This window comes from Cyprinodon tularosa, unplaced genomic scaffold (genome assembly GCF_016077235.1).
Source record: "Cyprinodon tularosa strain WSP-4 unplaced genomic scaffold, ASM1607723v1 ctg235, whole genome shotgun sequence".
In the NCBI taxonomy this organism is placed as follows: Eukaryota; Metazoa; Chordata; class Actinopteri; order Cyprinodontiformes; family Cyprinodontidae; genus Cyprinodon; species Cyprinodon tularosa.
This window is the reverse complement of record NW_024038880.1, coordinates 32650-49747: the sequence shown is the minus strand read 5'-3', so window position 1 is coordinate 49747 and position 17098 is coordinate 32650. Positions and strand designations below refer to the sequence as shown.

Here is a 17098-nt window from a genome sequence, read left to right as displayed (position 1 = left end):
CCCGGACAAGCTCCCACATGTTACTACCCTAGCTCAGGGGGTAGGAACAATGATGGGGAGACCACACAAAAGAAAGGTTTCACCATTTATTAAAAGTAAATAAACGTGTTAGGTCAGTGGTGTATGTAATGTTGGGATGCATGAGGTGTGTGAAAGTGTACATGGGTCAAATTAAACTAAAACTGGAGCAGGAGGCCAGAGGAGTCCATGGAGCGCAGAGAGAGCAAGCCATGTGCTCTGTTTCAATTTATAGGAGGCCATTGCAGGTGTGATACTCTCAGGTCCGCCGCCCACTTCCTGGAAGCACAAACCAGAGGAGCCGTCTCTTCACAATAAAGGCGGCCTTGGCCGTCACAAAGGTTATGAGGAAGTCCGGGAACAAGTCCGACCAAATGTCTCTAATGCAGACCAAACTCCTGCTCTGCTGGTATAGGGACCGGATGGCCCCTAGCAAAGAGCTGCTGACTCTGTACTACTGAAGCACCCCCAAAAAAGCACCACGGGGGGACACGGTCAGATGCCTTCTCAAGGTTCACAAAGCACAGGTAGAACAGTTGGGCAAATTCAGAAGCACCCTGAAGGACCCTGCAGAGAGTTTAGAATCCGTCCCCTGGTCCACGGCCAGGATGTGACCACACTGCTCCTCCTGTAGCTGAGGTTCAACAATCGGCCAAGCCTTTATCTCCAGCACCCTGGCATAGGCCTTCCTGGGAGGCTGAGAAGTGTAACCCCCCTATAGTTGGAACACATCCTCTAGTCCCCCTTTTTGTGCATGCAAACAATCACCCCGGTCTGCCAATCCAAGGGAACTGTCCCCAACCTCCATGCAGTGTTTAAGAGGCATGTCAGCCATGATAGCCCAAAAACATTCAGGGCTCTAAGGTACCCAGGGCGGATCTCGTCCTTCATGGAGTCTTTTGACCACCTCTGTGATTTCAGGATTTGTGACAAACAAATTAGTCTCCAAGCACCCTGTCTCTTCTTCCACCACAGAAGTTCTATCATCCAGATTGACGAGATCCTCAAATTATTACTTGTCCAACGATGTCCTCTTTAAAGTTAATGGCTCCCAAACCCCCACTGAAAAAAGAATCCCTTTGACGCCAGCAAACTCTTTGTCCATGGTCTCTCTAAACTCATCCCAGCAACAGTTTTTGCCTTGGCAACCACCCAGGTAATGACACAACATCAAGATACCTGCTTGCTGCTTTGGGAGTTACACAAGCCAACCAGGCTCTATAGGACTCCTTCAGCATGACAGCAACTCTTACCGCCGATGTTCACAACCAAACCCCCACATAGACCTGACGGCCACAGCTACTGGCGGCCGCATCGACAAAAGAGGCAGAGAACACAGTTCATTCAGGCCACACCCTCTAGTGTTCATTATTGTCCAATCACGCCCCTCCAGGTGTGTCTATCATTTCCCATTTTGGAGTTGAGGCCTCCCAGCAGAATGATGGAATCCCCCAGCCAGGCAATGTGTGGAGGACAGTCTAGTCGGTATTGTTCCACCTCCTGCACAAACTGAGGTCTCTTTATAAAGATTTCACCCTCTATCCTTCCAACCAATAGAAATGCTGCTGCTAACATCCAAGCAGAGCAGATTACAGACCAGCCTGTGGAGAAAAGAATGTATTTTGTAAAAAACAAAAACAAAACATAAATAACATTTATGTTAAATGAGGAGGTTATGTCCCCTAAAAAGCCGTTGCGCCCCGGGGGCTTCCTCACGGTTCTTTTCCTAGGAGCAAGTTATTTACTACTCTTAACTCAAACTTGGTAAAACCATGTAAAAAAGGACTATAAAAACAGGAGTAAAAAAGTAACAGAGTTTATTCCAGATCAGGTCGTTACAGGACAGAGAAAATGCTTGGAGCTTGCACAGCTGTGGGCTCAAAAAATCACGTCCCGAGCGTCCGGCAAAGATTGAGTCCCGAACAAGGTCGTCTTCTCCTTCTTATAGCTCATGAGTCCATGTGTTGGATCATGTGGATGTTTAGCTGTCCGTATCAGAAACTGACACGCCATCCATGCCCTGACCTGTATGCATCTTGCCTCCATGCCCAAGAATTACAGATAGCTCTCCTCTATCAGTCCAGCCCAAAGATGTGCCCATATCCTGTGTATCTTTAAAAGACAAGAAAGCTGTGCTATTTAGATGACCTCCATACACACAGTGACATCCACAATGTGAAGGAAGGCCATCTACTCTCTCTATCTGGCTAACAAAGTAACAATGCACATGATGTATAAAGAATAAACCTAACATTTAGAATACAAAATCTGAAAAACTTTAAGAAATAACATGAAAAAGACTGAAAACTATTGATTGAACCTTTGCATACATTTTATAAATAACTCACAAAAGCTTTAAGAAGGTTGTTTCTTTTTTTTAGCATATTTTTTATGTACGATTTTGAAATGTCTCTCCATAGATTTGATAAAGTAACCCCACCAGGTATGGGGGCTTTTACCTGAGGGGTTACATGTAGCTTGGGACAGTTAGCTTGGCTCCTTCCTGCCCACCTGAGGCATCCCCAGGAACCTCTGCAGATGTGTTCTAGAAGAGAGCGACATCGCCGCCGAGTCACAGAGGAAAGATTAGGACTGCTAATGTTCTCTTTGCATAAGGATAAAAAATCCAGCTGAGACTCTTCTGTGGGTTTGGAAGCTGAAAATCCTCAAATTAGAGTCTGGAGAGAAAAAAAAAACAGCCACAGGTCTCAGCTGAAGGCTTTCACCCACAGCTCATGTATCTGCCACACGAAGTCATTAGTGGCGGCGATGCTTCCCTTCAGAGTCTGTGTCCAGAAACACACGGAGGTCTGTGGCCCAGACCTGGATAACAACCCTAACACGCATGTTCTGAATGCTTTCCCGTCTCTCCTGCTGCAGGCAAACATTCAGATTTGTGTCAAAATGTCGTAACTAGATCCGTTCTCTTCTCTCCTTTCTCTGTGCAGGATGAGGGTGTGGTCATGGGAGCTGTTTGGGGAGACAGGTGTGGTCCTCCTCGGCTTTCTGACGCTGGCCACGTCTGTAGGGAACCTCTCCTCCAGAGGCCTGCAGGTACGCTCCCTCCTTCCATTCATCTCATTTGGAAAGTTGCAGGAGAGCAGGGTCCACTTCACCTTACCCTGACAAATCTTCACTCTCCACAACTTCTCCAAATCTGTTTGGATTACCAGGCAGATCGACACAAAGCAGCAACAAAATAAAAATGAAAAAATATCTGAATAGTGCAGTGTACATTGTCGCGGGAAAAAAGTACTATAAGCACTATTCACTCCAGTTAATTAAATGGAGATCGATGGATTTCCCTCAGTCGGCATTTTAATGCATCTTTGCAAAGACAAAACAAGACATCATACAGGCTTTATTGCAATATGTAATCAGCCCTGTTCTGATCTGGCCAGAGTTTGTATCCCTTACTTACAATAATACAATAATGGAAAGAACAGACACTTCGGTTAAACAGCGATTAATTACATGTTATGAATAAATCTTGAGAAAGAATCTGGCTAGTTATGGGAAGAAATATTCCTTGTATCCAAACAGTCCTCACTCAAACATGTTGTGGCCTTGGACCTCTAAAAGTGAATGTATAAAACTCAGCATTTATAAATCTGTATATATATATATATATATATATATATATATATATATATATATATATATATATATATATATATATATATATATATATATATATATATATATATATATGTATATATATATACAGTGGGGAGAACAAGTATTTGATACACTGTTGATTTTTCAGGTTTTCTTGCAAAGCTTGTAGTAGACAAATTTTTATCATAGGTACTCTTGAACTGTGAGTGATGGAATCTAAAACAAAAATCCAGAAAAATACATTGTATGATTTTTAAATAATTAATTTCCATTTTATTGTGTGAAATAAGTATTTGATACACCAGAACAATGAAACTTAATATTTGGTACAGAAACCTTTGTTTGCAATTACAGAGATCAGACGTTTCCTGTAGTTCTTGACCAGGTTTGCACACACTGCAGCAGGGATTTTGGCCCACTCCTCCATACAGATCTCCTCCAGAGGCTTCAGGTTTCGGGGCTGTCGCTGGGCCACACGGACTTTAAGCTCCCTCCAAAGATCGACAACGACAATCTGGACTAACGAGGATCTGGACTAACGAGGATATTACACATTTCACAGGCAGAGTGGATTCTGCTCTTTTTACATTATAACATAAATGGAAGTTTGTAATTTTGATAAAAAGTGAAAAAGTTCAGCTTTAGAGTCTCCAATGGTCTGCAATGGATGCACCATGTCCAGGTGTGTAAACTCCTGCAGACACAAAGAAGTGTTAATATGTCAGTCTGTAGAGTTTTAGTGTCCAGATGAACCATCAGAGCCGTAAATTGGGACTTTCCTCTGGACTCAGGTCTCCCTCCGTCTGGTATTTGCTGAGTTTCCCTCACAGCTGCTCTGTCTCACACCTTTACAAGAAGCTCAGTGTACATTCCAGCAATCCCTCCGATGGATCTGTTTGAATAAATGGATGCAGCCTTGGGCTTGGGTTAATGCTGCTAATCCACACCAGGAATGTGGAAAAAGCCGGATGCCTTCACAAACTGGAGCCTCCGTACAAAAACACGGTGACGCTCCCTCCGCTGGCCGGGATTTGTTCTGGTTCCTGACGCACGCTCCCGTGACAGTCCAACAATCGTCCAGCTGTTGTTGTTACTGTCAGGAGGAGCACCGCAGATTAGGTTGTCTACACACAACGAGGATCGTTTCCAAAACAAAACCTGTTCTGCTGCGTTTGCACCTGTCGTCCACATCGTAATACGCCGCGGGTCCCAGAAGAAAAGACCAAGAGGCTCTTTGCTGAGTCGTCACAGAACCGGTTCGATTCTAAGAAACGATTCAGCAAAACATTAACAATCCTAAGGCCCTTTTTTTCATGATTGACAGATCATCAAACCCTCAATTCAATTCAGCTCATTTCTACAGCGCCAATTCACATCATGTCATCTCAGGTCGATTCAATCAGATCGTCCAGTTACATTGATTCAAATTTTTCCATCTAAGAAAAACCAGCTGATTGCATCGACTCATTGACTCTTCAGCAATCCCTCACACTAAGCATGCTTGTAGCGACAGTGGAGAGGAAAAACTCCCTTTGAACAGGAAGAAACCTGCAGCAGAACCAGGCTAAGTGTGAGCGGCCATCTGCTGAGGCCCACTGGGGTTCAAGGAGACAGAAGCAGACATAGAAAAAGAAGCATAGATACAAAAGGCAACTGTCAACCAGCTCCACAGGCGGCCCCGTCCAGGAAACACACAGCCAGGCAGACGAGCTCCGAGCCAGCTCCCATGTCAGAGGATGAAGAGAGCACATCCAGTTAGTCACAGTCAGAGAAACAGGACTACACTGGAAAACAGGCCAAGCTCCAACATCTAGAAACAAAGGTGTTGATGGCAGCAGCACAGCTGATATTTCTCTCCAGGATGGAGTCACAGCCAAACAGGAACAGACCAGATGAAGCTACTATGAGAAAAAGCAGAGAGAGCAGAACGTTAGAGATTGAACTAACAGATTCTGCAGAGTGGGAGAATAGAGATAGAATGAAGCAGAATGATGAAAAAGGGGTCCCTATGTCCTCCAGCAGTCTAAGCCTATAGCAGCAGAACTATAGAGATAGCTCAGGATAACCTGAGCCGCTCTAACTAGAAGCTTTATCAAAAAGGAAAGTTTTAAGTCTAGCCTTAAAAGTAGACAGGGTGTCTGCCTCACGGACTAAAACTGGTAGTTGGTTCCACAGGAGAGGAGCCTTTTGTGTGTTTGTTTCTTGTTAATGTATTTCCAGTGAGTTTGCACCTCCCATAACTGCAGATTTACCATTTAAGGATGGTTATACAGCCTGCATCCAGGCAGGAGGTGGACCAGCTGGTCCACATGTACCATCAGAACCTTCTGGAGTTCAACTTGTGGAGGGAAAAGTTGATTCAATCTGACCAGATTCTTGTCTGAGTCGACATCAATGCACCATTCAATATGGTTGATCCAACGCTGGAACTGGACTGGTTCAGAGTAACTCCTTTGAGTCATCCTATGGTCCACGCTGACAGAATAAGTTCTAGTTCTGATGATCCAATAATGTGGAGCAAACTCCCAGATTCCCTTTAAGGTGAGGCTAAAGCCTGTTTAATTTAATGCTGCCTTAGATTGTCCAGTTTAACCATGAACTGATCCCACCTTAAATGCCTCTTCATTTCCTTTATCCTGTTTTATGTTTTCATCACTTTGATTGTTTGTTTGATCCTGAAGAATTCAGGAATAAACTTTGAGTTTCTTTATTAACAGAATAATCTCAGAATTAACAAACATCCTCAGTGAGAAGCAAACCGCTGCTAATCGCCTCCATGCTTTGTGGCTGAATTGCCTTTTTCCAGGAGGAGGGTGCAGCTTCCAACAGCCTGGAGGACCAGCAGGAGGTGACCACCTACTGGTGGGGGGAGTGGGCCAAATGGACGGCCTGCACCCGGACCTGCGGAGGGGGGGTGATGTCCCAGGAGCGGCACTGCCTCAAACAGAGGTCTGTCACAGTCAGTCAAACCCCAGAGTTGTGAATTGACATCGATTGGAGGAAAAGTTTAGATCGAGTAGAGAGAGAAAACCCTTTAACTCTGAGTTCTTCTGGAAGTTTACAGTTTGTTTGGTTTGTTTTAACACAACGAAAAGCAGAAAGACATCAGAAGTATTGCCCACCAGTCCAAAATATCTCAGAACTGCGCAGAGTCACAGTGTGAAGCTAAGAGATGAGACAGAAAATACCAGAACATTATTTTCTTATCTTATTCTCTTATTCTTATTTTTAAAGTCGTAGGGAAATCTTATTTCAATGTCAAATCATTCTGACTTAAACATGTATATAAATGTACTCTTTATCAGACAATAAATGTAGAAAATTTGTATTTAAAAAAAAAGTCCTGTCTTAAAATCTGTTTTTTTTTCGTTATCTTCTGCAGGCCAGTTATTTCTACGTCAGCCTGAACACCTAAATTCAGCCAATCATATATCAACGCTCATCTGTCAATCAAATGTTTTCGGTCATAGCATCTTGATTCATGTGTCGCAGCTAATATACGCAACGGTTGAAACCAGAATCCTTTCCTTTCCCATTGAGTTGCGTCCCAGTGTTCACGGGGATGGACGTCTGTGTCTTCGGCAGGCGTAGAGCTAACAGAACTGGCAGCGTTGCGAGGCAAGGGCTCAAACATGTACGGCTGGAAGCCTTCTACACCAAACCAAGCTGATATAATAATAAAAATAGAAACTGATATAATAATCCAGATTTATTCTTAAAAGCTGCAATTATCTAAACTCACATTTCCCCAACAAATTTAAAGACGGTTTTAGAGGTGAAAGATGTTAGACATTATATGAATCTGCAGGTTGTTCTGCTGCTAAAAGCAGATATTTGGGACATTAATCCTACGTTCACACCGGACACGCTTTGAGCATCAAAAAGCATCACATTTTAAGTTCATTTAGGCGTTAATAAACAGTTTCAGAGGAGTGATCATAGCGCTCTGCATCAGCAGTGCTGCGTCTGACTCCCTGCCAGCTCCCAGATCAGCCTCTCTCATTGGTTGATGTGGCGCATCAAAACGTCTATAAGCGCCGCAGGACCTTTTATTGCGCCTTGATGCGCGTCAACCATTGACTTTGCATGTAAACCAGCTGCTTCTGCTTCTGCATTGTGAACGTAGCATTAGACACATTAATTGAACATTTCGGTACACAACAGTGTAGTGATGATCCTCCAAACAATTGATAGCTAAACCTTTTTTTTGGGACACCAAACAAATTCCTTCTCTCTCCACTTGCTAGCTTTTTCTGTCAACATTCCAGGTTGACTTGCAGGACTGGGAAGCAACAAGAAGTCCCAGCCATCACATCCTGTCAGTGGCCGCCATATTGTGCCCCTAGCCAATTGAATAAATAACCCTTTTTGAGACGTAGCAATGTTAAGTCTGGTTAAACAGTAAAATAAGCAATTTGACTTACATTGGTTACTATTTAACAGTGGTAGTTTTGAGATCTTAATGAGATTATAGCTTATTTTATTGTAATATGTGATGTGTAGCTTTTTATTGTTAAATAAACTGTCACAAAAACAGAACAAAGAAATGTGCATTTAACTGATTCCCTTGGGGAGCAGTGGGCTGCCATTGTGCAGCGCCCGGGGAGCAGTGTGGGGTTAAGGGTCTTTGCTCAGTGACACAAAGTGGCAGTCTGTGGGAGTGGGTTTTGAACCCAGGATTCCAAGCTTTATGCTCTAACCTGACTCCGCCAGATGGATTTGCTCCGCATATCCATCTGGAAACCTTCCGTTGAAGTAATTTTGGGAAGGGGTGAAAATACTGGTTAGCTGATTGGCCTATGTTGGTGATAGACGGGCCAAATAAACCAATCAGATCAACGAAGCATATGACGTACTAACAGAGCGACAACGAAGAGGAGCCAATTGATAGATCAAACTCTTGCCGAAACCAGTCGGGATAAGAGCAAAAACATCTTTTCCTCTGAGAAAAGCCTCCAGATCAGTGTTTTGCTCTTCTTTCCGTGAAGAAATACTCTGTAATTCCCATAAAACTTGCTTGATAGCCACGCTAACGCTAGTTTCATCGGCTGAAGCCGCCATGTTCTTTAGACTGAACTGTCGCGCTTCTCGTTGCGTCACACCTCAACCCGCCTCAAAGCCAACGCTGATTGGACGTTCGTTTGGTGAACGGCTCCAAATTTTCTTTAGCGGAGAGTCTCCAGACTGATCTGCGAGTGAAACCTTGAAAGCTCGCGAGATCAGGATGGTCTCACGAGGCTACATGTTAACTGGGTGGCAGAGAAATCCTTTTAGTAAACCAAACTGTGGTGAGAAAAGTTTTCTAAGTTGTGAAACAATAATAACAGAAATCAGAGAGTTGATCATAAAAGTCGGTCCTGATTGGGTTAACATGGCCTCTGGTTTTATTGTGTCTTCATAAAAGCTTCATCCTTTAGGTTTATTTCTGCTGGAATATGTGTTTGGTTGATTGAGCCTAATATTGCAATAGGAGAGTTTAATATGTCCATGGAGGGAAAGCTGTCAGCGTTTTCCTCCTGTTCTCAGCCTCTTCTTTACGTTTTAATGTGCTGCTGTTTGTTTTCTGTCCAAAGAAAGAAAGTCACCGCTGGGAAGGACAACATGACCTGCACAGGAACGGCCAAGAAATATCATCTGTGCAACACCGTAGTGAGTGTCAGACCTCTTCTTCCTCAGTTCACTTCAGGTTTCTGATCCAACAACCAGGGCTGCTTCAGTAGAACGGAGTGGGATTCAAACCGTCAACTGTCCCAGAGCAAATGAAAGAGCCAGAGGGCCGGTCCTAGTCTGATAGCAGCACAGCTGGGATCTTCTCCTGGCTTCATTCATCCTGGTCTGCATGGTTCAGCCCAGAGTAAAAACCTGAATCCTTCTCCGTTTCGATTTTTTTCAATTTTTTCCTTTAAGGTTCATGGAAAGTTTGACAACAAACAACCAGAAACTTTGACCAAGATCTACACCTGAGTCCATGCATTTATTAAAATACAAACAGTTGGGAAAAAAAAGATTTAAATGACCTAAAATGTTTTAAAAATGAGGAAACTGTGACACATCTTTATGTCTCACACTGCAAAAAATGGAAATCTAAATGAGTCATTTTTGCTTAAATTAATTCATTTTTCTTGAATTGAGAAAATTTGCAACTAGAACAAGACAATTTACATTTAAAATGAGAAAAAGACTATTGCTTTGTCTTATTTCAAGTGCATATTATCTAATTATCTTGTTTTAGGTGTAGAAATACTAAATCCATTGGCAAATCATCTTATTTATCTGCTAAAATTGAGGGTAAATACACTCAATTTAAGAATATTTTTTCACCTAATTCTAGATGGTTTTTGCAGTGCAGGTCTTCAGTTGGTCACTGGAAAAAAAATAAAATCTAGAGAAGTCATTTTTTCTTAAAATAAGTGGATTTGTTCTTGGATTTAGGAGCTGAAAGAGACATTTTGCCAACGGAACATTTACAACATTGACAATTTACACTTAAAATAAGAAAACATAATCACATTAATTTAAGAAATGTCAGTTTTTCCAGTGGTCACAGCTCCCCTTCTAAGTTAAACTAAACAATGACTCCATGTTTGAATTTGTACAATTTGTCCCAAATGTTGGACAGAACTGACTTCATGGTGGTTCTTCTGCAGACGGACCTGATTAACCCTTTATGGTGGCTGTGTTGACAGGACTGTCCTGCCTCTGGGAGGAGCTTCAGAGAGGAGCAGTGTTGGTCCTTTAACTCACAGCGCTACAGCGGGAGAAACTACCAATGGAAACCGCTCTATCCTGGTAATAAGTGATGCATTTCAGAAATTCCTAATCTGATATATACTTAGTGAAAAATGGAGGATTAAAAGTCTGCCACATTAAACAGATTTTCTTAAATGTATTCTATAACTGCTGGCAGCATCCATTTGTAGGAGTTCAGTTTGTCGGACCAATTATTGCGATAAAGGGGGCAGAAATTCACAACACTGAGCAGCAAAGAAATGTAGCGGTAGCAGTGGTTTAGCATAAACATATATTTATTAAATAATTATAAAATTTGAGTGAAGATTTTAATTTTCAACATAATTCAATTCTATTCAGTTTATTTCTATAGCTCTGATTCACATCATGTCATCTCAGGTCACTTTCCAGTTCACCAGATCATCCAGTCAGATTGATTCAAAGTTTTCTATCTAAGGAAAACCAGCTGATTGCATCGACTCATTGACTCTTCAGCAATCCCTCACACTAAGCATGCTTGTAGCGACAGTGGAGAGGAAAAACTCCCTTTGAACAGGAAGAAACCTCCAGCAGAACCAGGCTCAGTGTGAGCGGCCATCTGCTGAGGCCCACTGGGGTTCAAGGAGACAGAAGCAGACATAGAAAAAGAAGCATAGATACAAAAGGCAACTGTCAACCAGCTCCACAGGCGGCCCCAGGAGACATACTGAGATATAAAAACTAATTTCTGTTTAATTTAACATCTAAATGACAAAAAATGCAGATAAGTTGAAGGATATGATATAAATTTAGGAGTTAAAGGTTTGGGTAACACGTCTGAAGGAGACTAGTCAAAGCTGCTCTGTCGGCGTTGGAAACATGGTATCAGACGCCATAGTGTCTTTGTTCACTTCTCTCCTCAGCAGCTTAGCATCTCCAGAAGAGCTTCTCCTGATGTGGATAAGTCGGATCTGTTGGTGCTGTTCTGACTGCAGCTTTTAAAGGCCAGAGCACACAGTACAGAATCTGATTTTCAGCTGATTCGACAGAGAATTGTGTCAGAAGAGGTCGTAGCGTTTAGCACTCATTGAAAGTCAGTGGAGATGGTCACAGCTGACACGATTTCCTGCAGGGGGCGGCAAAGCTCCAACTGAGATCGAGCCCTGGGCCTATTTAACTCAGACTACGCAGCAATTCAGCAGCAATTTAATGGGTCTGACAGGAAGAGAGACTCAGTTACAAAGTAAAACGCTTTGGGGGAAAATACAAAATAAAATCTGTTAATCTCATGAGGAAAGAGTCAGTTTGGAGTCGCACATTCCGTATATAGTAATGCCCCTGTCACACCTTAACGATTTAGCCAAGCATATGCCTGACTAACAGAAAATCTGCCAAAAAACGCTGGTCTACGTTGGATAAGTTATGGGTACGTTTTGTAGAAGCGATGAGCACACTGAGACACGCTGGAACATGTCAACATACAGCAAGTACCTCGAGATACCGTCGTATTGTCATGATTTAACTAAGGTCTGACCCCAAGATGCAGAAGACCAAACAGAGAGACCAGGGAAAAGTTTAAACAGGTTTATTTAGTAATGATGTGATGAATCCAATGCTGCTCTGAGCACTGCTCAACAGGGATTCTTCAGGGAAAGGTGTCCTTTAAGGTATCCGGACTGTGAGGATAGTACCAGAGATTGTCTCGTTGGGTGATGGGTGGACTGGGTTACTCAGACTGCGATTGTTCCCGGGTAAATGGAGAAGCTGACTGCCACTCAGATTTCCTGCGGTACTTGAACGGGCTGCGGTGCAGATGAAACCTTTGCTTGGTGTGAAGCTCAAACTACCTCTTGGGGAAAATGGATCCAAACCTCCTGTTTGGAACCCCAGCTCAGTTAGAAGCTCAGTTGAACCTTCCAGAGAGAGAGAAGGACTGAACAAATCCAGTTTGCAGGATGACTTCCTACCGAGAGGCAAAGACAAAAAAACAAAGTTAAGACTCAACTTAAGACTCAACTTAAGACAACAACTCAGTTTGACTCAGAAAAACTCAGCTTGGCTAGAGAATCCACCACTAGCAAACACAAACTCAGGTTAGACTCTGCTGAACTAAGCATGGCTAGAGTACCCTGCATTGGCAAACACTCAGCCCCGAGGTAGTGGCAGTCAGCAGCTTAATCCTCCACAGTTAATGAGGCAATGAGCTGCAGGTGTGCAGGGAGACCTAATGAGGACGGGGCACCACCTGGTGGCAGAGGAAAGGAAACACAAAAACAGACCACACAAACTGGATTCCTGACTCGTATGCCAGCGTCTGCCATCCTTAGGCCGTCGGTTCCAGGTCAGTTATCTGATGGCTGACATCCGTTCAGCATCAGTTCCTCATCAGTCGTGGCGTCTAGCTGATCCTAAACCTCTGAGTAACTTCTGCCTAACTTCTGCGTAAATTATCAAGAACTTCTTTCCAACGCATATCAACGTATCTGACGTGTTCCAGACGAGCGCTGAACGTGTTTCTAACTTCCAGCTACTGTATAATGGCGTATCTCAATCTGCTGCTCTTTCTTTTTTATCCTTTTTTTTTTTTTTTTGGCGGGCGGTAAACAGCAGCTAGGTTAATACAGCGATCAAAGCCATCTTTTTCTGCAGCCCGGGTGCCTCCGGACTGGCTTGTGCATCATATCATGGGCATGATGCTGCCGTGCATTATGCATAAGTTACACACCCAAGTTATAAACCCAAAATTGAAAAAATACATAGAAAGTTCATCGTACGCCAGCGTTTCAGGAGATTCTGGGAGGTCAGGCATACGCTGGATAAATCAATCAGCAAGGTGTGACACGGCCCCAAACAGGACAGACTGGGGAAAAACAATGAATGAAGCGTTAAAAAAAAGAAATCTTTACCCATGATGGGAGTTCAGGAGGACAGAAAACGGATAAACCAAAATAATGAGGGTCAGACAGAGCAGGTAAGCTCAACGTATCTCTCTCAGCTCTTAGATAAAGTTCTCAGATCTCTCTGAGAATCCCCTGTCTGCCTCAGTCAGCATAGAAACCATCCAAAGCCGTTATGGGATATAGTTTTAATGTGTGTGTAACACAGAGACAGAGGTGAAAGCAGTCTGCTCAGATCTGCTCACCCTGCCTAGTCAGAGCCTCTCTATATGCAGTCAGTGCTACATGGAAAACAATCCGATCGGAGATTAAAAATTGGACGCAGCCACTGCGTTCGGGCCTTAAACCTGTTCTTCCAACAACGCTTTGGGTTTTATTCCTACTTTGCTGAAATTAAAAGGTCCTGAGGGAGCTGGAGGCAGGGCCAACGTCATTTAGAGTTCAGAGTAAATACCCACTTCATGTCTGTTGCCTTTAGCCTGAGGAGACGGAAAGATATAACGATGTCCCGTGTCCCCGTCCCTGTCTTTAGATGATTACGTCCATATCTCCAGCAACCCCTGTGACCTCCACTGCACCACCACCGACGGCCAGAGGCAGCTGATGGTGACGGCGCGAGACGGCACGTCCTGCAAGTACAGCAGCTACCGGGGCGTCTGTGTGGAAGGTACGTGTGAGGTGAGTGCCAGTTGTTTCTAACCTCCCAGCTGTCAGCTTCTAGTGCCAGGCAGGGCTAGGCTTCTCCGGGACGGGCTCCAGGACCGGAGGAAGCAAAAACAGCTTCATTTGGAACCTTGCTATCATTGAATAGGGTTCAACATGATGTTATCACATCATTTAAAGCTACAACAGTCTCAGCTTGCTTTCCATGAGGTTCAGCAGTGTCTCTGAAGTACACTGGTGAGGTCAGACACTGGTGTGGGCTGAAAAACAATCCTCGCAGGAACCACTCAATTTATCTGAAAGGTGCTTAAGGGTTAGATATTTAGCTTTAACTGAAAGATCAGCTACTGGTGCTAAACTCTGACAGATCAAAAGCAGCACTGGTTTGGCTTCCACCTCTGTTTTCTTCCAAGTTTCAGAATTGTTGAGATCTCAGTTCATTTTAACTGCAGTAAGGAGCTCAACAGATAAAACTCGGCTTGTAAAGCATCTGCCCAGATTGATTGAACTGCCTAATAGAAGGAATGTGTCCCTTTTATTTACTGTAGATGCAGGGGTGGATTTAGGGAATTTGGGGCCCTAGGCAAAGACAGGCAGGGGGCCCTCTGAGTTAAGACAACACATCAAACAGCCCCATTATAGAGATATAGAAATGTTAATAGAATAGACATCCATTCTCTGTTCTAGGTTGTGTCCCTCTCTTCTTGTCCCTTTTCTTCTTGTTTTCCTCTCTATGTTTTGTACTCAGCTGACTTTTCATGCTGTCTCTAAAGGAATGAAAGATTTTTTCCAAGCACTAAGCTCACTTAGCTGATTGCTCCTTCCTGTGTTTCCAAAAAGGCCAAAGTAAATAACCCAGTCCTTCTTTTCACTGTAGACAAGCCATGATCTGCTTATCTGTTCTCCATTTTTCATTTGGATGAAATAATAGCTGCATGAATCATGACAGCAGACAAGATAGAGGAGAGCAGGAGGCGGGGTTACCAATCTACTCGCTCTGGAGAGCAGAGTTCGCTGCTTTTAGATGTTGTCTCCAAAGTAGCAGAAAAAAGTCTCTAGATTTGGCGCTAGGAGCTTTTTAGAAATCAAAGTGCTAGAGGGGTCTGAAAAGTCGCTCTCAGACCAGTTGTTTCTGTCTGACAGGTTGGTGGATGGAACAATATGGCAAGTCAGGTAGATGGTGATGAGGAAGAAAGGACAACAGTTTGAAATGGGAAAGAGACAGATAGAGGAGGTAAAAGGGCATTTGAAAATCAAGGAAATAAAGTGGAATTTGAAGAAAGCTGTTTAAATGAATAAAGAGTTGTAGGAAGAAAGGTTGTCAGAGAAGAGATAAAATAACATTTAGACTCAGTGCTGAAGATAAACAGTCATTTGATCTGCAGTTTGATTTCCAAGGAAATAAGTAAAAAAAATTAGGGAAGTCGAATTAGTGAAGGACTTGAGGGATGGAAACTTGCTGGTAATTTGCAAAAATGAGGAGCAAAAAAGCAAAGCATTGGATGTTGAACACTAAGGAAAAGGAGGTCATAGAGATAAAAGTCATAGGAGAGAATAAAACAGTGAAAGGAGTGATAACAGGAATTAACAAGAATTTAGAGGTCGGTTAAGAAGCTACAGAGGCTGCATAAAAACATAGTCGTCGGTTCTACCTGAAAGAGTTAAAACAGGTTGGATGAGTTTCAGACCGTTTGTTCCACCTCCACTCAGGTGCTACAGGTGGCAGAGCTATGGACGCCTGGCAGCAGTTTGTAGGGGAAAGAAAAGGTGTTGAACATGTGGAGGAGAAGACAGAATGGAGGAGATCAGGGAAGAAACTAAAGAAAGGTGCTGCAGCTGTGGAGGCCAGCACAGACTTAACTATGGAGGATGGGAGGAGAGAAACAAAGCTGTGGAAATGAAACATGTTAAATAACAAATATAAGCTACGCAGAAGCAGGGAAGAGAGTTCAAGGACAAAGGAAGGAGACATTATTCACTATAACAGTAGAGAAACTCATTTTATTTATAGTCATGAAGTGTTCAGACCAACCAAGAATAAGACAGAGAAAATTAGGATAATTCAGAGTAGATAAAAAGTTTTTGGGACCCAAAGAAGTTGGAAAATACAGTTACAAGGTTGTAGATGGAGGGAAGAACAAGAGCATCTGGAACATACATTTTAATTCAATTCAATTCAGTTCATTTCTATAGCTCCAATTCACTTTCCAGTTCACCAGATCATCCAGTCAGATTGATTCAAAGTTTTCTCTCTAAGGAAAACCAGCTGATTGCCTCGACTCATTGACTCTTCAGCAATCCCTCACACTAAGCATGCTTGTAGCGACAGTGGAGAGGAAAAACTCCCTTTGAACAGGAAGAAACCTCCAGCAGAACCAGGCTCAGTGTGAGCGGCCATCTGCTGAGGCCCACTGGGGTTCAAGGAGACAGAAGCAGACATAGAAAAAGAAGCATAGATACAAAAAGCAACTGTCAACCAGCTCCACAGGCGGCCCCGTCCAGGAAACACACAGCCAGGCAGACGAGCTCCGAGCCAGCTCCCATGTCAGAGGATGAAGAGAGCACAGAGTGGGAGAATAGAGATAGAATGAAGCAGAATGATGAAAAAGTGGTCCCTATGTCCTCCAGCAGTCTAAGCCTATAGCAGCAGAACTATAGAGATAGCTCAGGATAACCTGAGCCACTCTAACTAGAAGCTTTATCAAAAAGGAAAGTTTTAAGCCTAGCCTTAAAAGTAGACAGGGTGTCTGCCTCACGGACTAAATATATCAAGATAAACATCAAGAATATCATAAACTATTAAGATATTGTTAATGATAAATAGCAATTCTAGTAGATAAAGATAGAGGATATTGGTTTATTATTTTATTGATATAAAGTAGAGTATATATAATGAATGTGTTAGTATAGTGTCATTTTGTTCCAGTATCCATACCAGTAGATGGCAGTAATATACTTTTAAATTGTTAAATTTAAACATCACAACAGAAGAAGATGTAAAGGATTCTTTATCTACAGTCCAGATAACATCCTCACTTTGAATATCAAAGCCTTCAGTGAATTAGCATACAGAGGATGCCTCTGCATGCAGAGGAATCATTCCAACAAAAACTCAGATCTAGACCTTAAACTCCATTATATATTTCTAACGAGAAACAACTGCATTTCACAGGATGCACTGCAAAAAATAGAAA

The 17098-nt window shown here is 42.9% G+C and overlaps 1 protein-coding gene across 2 annotated transcripts in view; it reads left to right on the top strand.

The window, feature by feature from the left end:
- The window catches only part of adamtsl2 (ADAMTS-like 2), a 55451-nt gene that overhangs the window by 19851 nt on the left and 18502 nt on the right, over positions 1-17098 (top strand). For both annotated transcript variants that reach the window (XM_038287127.1, XM_038287128.1), the window contains exons 2-6: positions 2967-3072; positions 6443-6585; positions 9210-9285; positions 10323-10425; positions 13774-13919. In XM_038287127.1, coding sequence (XP_038143055.1) covers positions 2968-3072; positions 6443-6585; positions 9210-9285; positions 10323-10425; positions 13774-13919 — 573 coding nt within the window. In that variant the 5' untranslated portion in view covers position 2967. The remainder of the gene's footprint in view (positions 1-2966; positions 3073-6442; positions 6586-9209; positions 9286-10322; positions 10426-13773; positions 13920-17098) is intronic.